The sequence below is a fragment of the Tupaia chinensis genome, unplaced genomic scaffold, assembly GCF_000334495.1.
Source record: "Tupaia chinensis unplaced genomic scaffold, TupChi_1.0 Scaffold000159_1, whole genome shotgun sequence".
In the NCBI taxonomy this organism is placed as follows: domain Eukaryota; kingdom Metazoa; phylum Chordata; class Mammalia; order Scandentia; family Tupaiidae; genus Tupaia; species Tupaia belangeri.
In genome coordinates this window covers 3,809,504-3,814,197 of record NW_006159630.1, presented here as the reverse complement: position 1 = coordinate 3,814,197, position 4,694 = coordinate 3,809,504, and the positions used below count along the sequence as shown (strand labels likewise).

General features: G+C 59.9%; 1 protein-coding gene across 1 annotated transcript in view; it reads right to left on the bottom strand.

Moving 5' to 3' along the window:
* The window catches only part of DNAH17 (dynein axonemal heavy chain 17), a 125,888-nt gene that overhangs the window by 1,080 nt on the left and 120,114 nt on the right, over nucleotides 1-4,694 (bottom strand). Inside the window, 5 exon segments of the mRNA XM_014586747.2 lie at nucleotides 735-960; nucleotides 2,000-2,143; nucleotides 2,946-3,128; nucleotides 3,611-3,793; nucleotides 4,169-4,348. Coding sequence (XP_014442233.1) covers nucleotides 735-960; nucleotides 2,000-2,143; nucleotides 2,946-3,128; nucleotides 3,611-3,793; nucleotides 4,169-4,348 — 916 coding nt within the window.

Below are 4,694 nucleotides of genomic sequence, written 5' to 3'. Positions count from 1 at the left end.
GGGGCTCAGCGCCCCCTCCCCTCCGTGTAACGGCTCTCCTGTGCACACATGCAGTACAAGCATGCATGCACACGTGTGCACATAGAAATGCTACTGCCTCGAACCAGACTGCCGTTTCTACTCACCCGACGAACAGTTTGTACTTCCTGTCTCTGATTCCAAAATAAACACAGAGCAGCTGCCGCTGTGTCGTCTTTGTGCTGTGGGAATCGGGGTACCTGAGCCTTTGCTGTGGGCTCTGCCACCCACAGTGCGCCAGGCTTGGGGTGACGGAGCTGCCACCCTCTGCGGGTCAGGAGGGGCCTGCCTCTCTGTCCTGTCTGGTATCCTCTTAGTAGCAGGACAGGGAAAGTGAGCAAAATCTTCCCGCAGCCCCTGCCGGGGCAGTGGCTTGGGCGTGGGCGGGGCTGCACGAACACCGGCAGGGGGCCTGGCCTCTCCGAGGGCCAGCTTCCATACCCTAGAGCCTTCTGCTTGCCCCCGAGTGGGCACCGGCCCTGGGTTCCCTTCCAGGGTCCTGGTGGCTATGCTTCTCGTGCCAGTGCTGCCGTCTCTGGTCCAGCAGACGGCAGGCCGTCGGCTGGGGGGCTTGGTCTCCCTGACCACCTCAGAACCCTATGAGCCCTTGGCATCCATGAGGCTAAGGTCCTCTCCCCTTTCCCTGGCCTAGTCACAGTCGCAGCCCACTGGAGAGTGGGACGGGAGCCTCTCCAGGCCCTTGAGCCCCTCCTCACCTTCCATGAAGAGCCCGTACACGTAGGCGCCCTCTCGGGGGGGAGCAGTCATGTCCTCCCGGTTTTTCTTGGTCACTTCCACAGACAGACACATCTTGTCCAGGGGCCACTCGTTTTTCCTGGCCATGGACTGCATGATGGCAGTGAGGAAGGACTGCGGGTTGAAGAACCCAGCCAGCCACACTGTGGTGGGCAGGGCAAAGTCTGTCGTCCAGGCCTCAAGTTCCTGGAAGAGAAGAGGAGCCTCTGAGAGCGGAGAGGGTGACGTGGGAGCGTGGGCCTTGGCCGTGCTGCCTGGCAGGGGTATGGCTGAGGGGCACAGCTGAGGGAATGTGGCAGAGTAGGGGTGCGGCCGGGCAGGGGTGCAGCAGAGCCTTCCCTGGCCCCCCAGCAAGCCTCTCAGATGGCATCAGTGCAGCTGTGGCTTCCTGTGACAAGCTTTGCTGCCTGCCTCCATGTTGTTTGTTTCCAGAGGGCACATGTGTTCACAAATAAAAGACACAGAGAGAGGGAAGTGAGAGAACACCCCCCTAGGGGGATGGCCACACCACAGTCTTCCTTCTCCTCTTGGGATTTTTTTTTTTTTTTTTGAGAGATTTTCACTGTAGGGCGCGTGCGCTCGCCAGACAGACAGAGAGAGACATAGAGACAGAAAGCGAGAAATCCCCCCCCAGGGGGGATGGTCATGCCGCAATCCCTTCTCCTCCATTCTCCTCTCGGGATCTTGGGCACGCACGCACATGCGCCCGGCGTGAGTTTTAAGCCAACGGGTCCGGGACACGAACCACGGTCGACTACGTGGGAGTCCAGTGACATAGCCAATACGCTAACTGCTGGTTCCTCCTCTTGGGATTTTGGGTACACACACACTTGCCTGGCCTGAGTTTGAAGCTGCTGGATCTGGGACTTGAACTGTGGTCGGCCGCGTGGAAGTGTGTGTAACACTACGCCGCCCACTGGCCCCCAGCTCCATTTTAAATGCGGGAACGGGCAGGGGCAAGGCGAATGGCATAACATCTGAGGGTAATTCAGGAGCCCGGAGAGGCTCACTGTGGCCACCTTGGTCCCGTGGAAAGCGGCCAGCCCCCAAAGGTACACGTGAGCTCTCCGCTCGCCTGGGAGAGTTGATGGGAGCTGCCCTCACTTTGGCCCCAGTGTCCCCCTCGAGGCAAGGTCCTGCAGGCTGGGATATGTGGCCCTGCTGAGCCCTGGATGTTTGGGTCCCGGGTCCCCCAGTCCTAGCTCCGTGGGGAAAGCCTACTCACCCGGATGCGAAGCAGCAGGTCGGCATACCAGGCCGCCAGGCCCATCATGGAGGGGTAGGCCCTGGCCACCCACGTGTCGGGCACCGTGTCGTAGAACAGAGCTGTCGAGAGGTCTTCCATGTCCGTCGTGATGGTCAGCTCCCCCTGGGGACATATAGACGGGGCAGGGGGCCCAGGCTGCACCACGTTTTGCCCCAGCTAAGAGGGTGTGGTGCCCCTGCCTGTGTAGGGAGTGGTCAGGACACTGGCCCACGTGGTGCCACTGGAGCCTACCGGGAGCAGTGAAGGGAACGGCCCGTGGCACTGCCTGCGCTCTGTGGCCTGTTCTGTGGGCAGGCTGGCCAGTCAGTGCAGTGTCCGGCCTGCCTCCAGGCCACGTCCCGCCTGACTTTCTGTCTCTAAGAGAGTGCGTGCCTCTGTGTGATCTTGGGTTGCCAGTAAAGTCACGATGCTTTCCCGTTTTTCTTTTTTTAAATTTAACTTTATTCATTTGCTCATTTTTCAATTTAACCAGAGAGATAGACAGAGAAAGAGAGGGAGAGAGAAAGTGAGAAAGCAAGCCGCCAGGTCCAGGACTTGAACCATGGTCGACCATGTGGGAATGTCCAGCGCCTTAACCACTTCGCCTCCTTCTGGTCCCCATCTTGTTTTTCTAAGCAAAAACGTGTGAGGACTTTACTGACAACCCAACATATGCATACATGCACACTCACACACATGCACAGTGCACAAACAACACACATATGTACACATGCACACTTGCACACATGCACGGTTACATACATGTGCACACACATGCACATGCACGTACACACAGATATACACACCACATATGCATGCTCATGGGCACACTTACATGTACACATGCTCATGTATGTGTACAGTGCACTTACAACGTGCATGCACGAACACACGCACACACACCCACACCTGGCATTTACTTTACCTTCAGCCCCAGGTTCAGCTCCTTCAGTGAACGTCGCATCTCGTTGGTCAGGATGTTCATTCTTTCACATTCTTGGAAGGCGACCACCACGTACGGGGTCTTCTCAGCTGCCTTTGCCATGATCTCGGCCATGTTGAATGTCTCTGGGATCTTCTCGAGGATGTCGTCCAGCACGGCTTTCACCTGGAAGTTAGCCCCCAGCCAGCCCCATCACTGCAGGTTTTCCAGGGCAGATACCCCTCCCCACCAGCTTCAGGGTCAGAGAGTCTGCCCAGGGTGTTCCCGGGCCAGGTCCCAGGGTGGAGGGAAGACGCAGAGGGCTTGGGAGTTGCAAGAAACCCAGGACCATGGTGTGGCCATGCTGGATGAAGGGGCAGGGAGCCTTGGCCACAGGCTTGGCTGAGGTGCTCAGGCCAGACATCTGGGTGGTCCCCAGTGTACTGCGTGTTGTGGGGTTGTGACCGTGCTCGGTGGCAGCTGTGGCCACGGCTGGGGACCTGTAACCAGCTTGCAGCCCTTGGAGCGCTAATGCATGAAGCTCAGGGCCACCAGACCGTGCCTTGCTCACAGGCTCCCAAGGCTGCCGCGGTCAGGGCTAATGCTGCTGGCCCACATTCAAGGCCCTGGCCTTCCTCCGATGTGGGAGTGGGCATCAGGGACCTTGCCTTTTCCTCTCGGGACACCCCTGTGCCTGCTCCCGAGTCAGTCTCCTTGGGCTGCATCTCCAGGACAGTGCGGAACAGCTTCTCCGAGGTGACCGTCAGGAAGCCGATCTCGGCGTTGGGGTGCAGGCCGTACAGGTAGGGGCTCTCGGGCGGCAGGTTCTCATCAATGTACTCGTGGTAACCCTGGGGAGGGCCACGAGTGAGCAAGCTGCCGGGGCACAGCTGTGCAGGCTGACACTCACGTCCCCGTTCAGGAAGTGTGTTTTACCCGCATGCCCTGCCCACGCCATGTCCTCTGTCCGAGCCCCATGTGTTTCCTGAGCCACTTTGGGGGCTGCCCCCATGCTCCCCAGCTACGGGAAGGGAATTCCCACCCTACAGCCCAGAGGCTGTCTTGTTTCGGTTCCTGGGCTCTCCCCAACTACTGATGCCCCATGTGTGCTGCAAGGTTCTCGCCCGGGAGCCGGCCAGGATGGCGTCACCCCCGGGCTGCTGCACTGCAGCTGCGCTCACGTGGGCTTTGCCCTCTGTCTGTCCCTGAGCAGGGCTGCCCCTCACCTTGTAGTCCAGGTTGGGGGGGATCTGGAAGCCGGGGGCCAGCAGCACTTCTCCCTCCAGCATCTCTGCCCGGATGTACTCTGCCAGGTAGGTCCTGCAGAGCCGGCGGTCCCAGTCATCTGTGATGTGGCCGCCATACATGATCTCCCCAAAAAGGTAGCGGAGGTCATCCCAGGGCACCTTGGGCGGAGAAGGCAGAGGGTCAGGCCTCTGGCCAGCAGCTCTGAGGCCATGGCCTTGGTGTCTGTGCCAGGTCCAAGGGCCACCTCCCTCCCTCTCCCCCATGCTGCCGGTTTCCGGTGTCCCACTTGGTGGCCAGCCCCTTCCTGATGCTCTTTTCCCGTTGGCTCCTCTCACGAGGGGCTTCTGGCCTGTCCAGCCTGCCTCTGGTCAGCCCCTGCTCTCTGTCCTGGCAGTGCCGTCCTGCGGTTCTCCGGCTGGGGTCTGAGACAGCCCCTGCCTCTCCTGCCTTTCCTCCCACGTCGCTGCCGTCCGTGTCAGCAGTGGGGTAGTGGGGCTTTTGCAG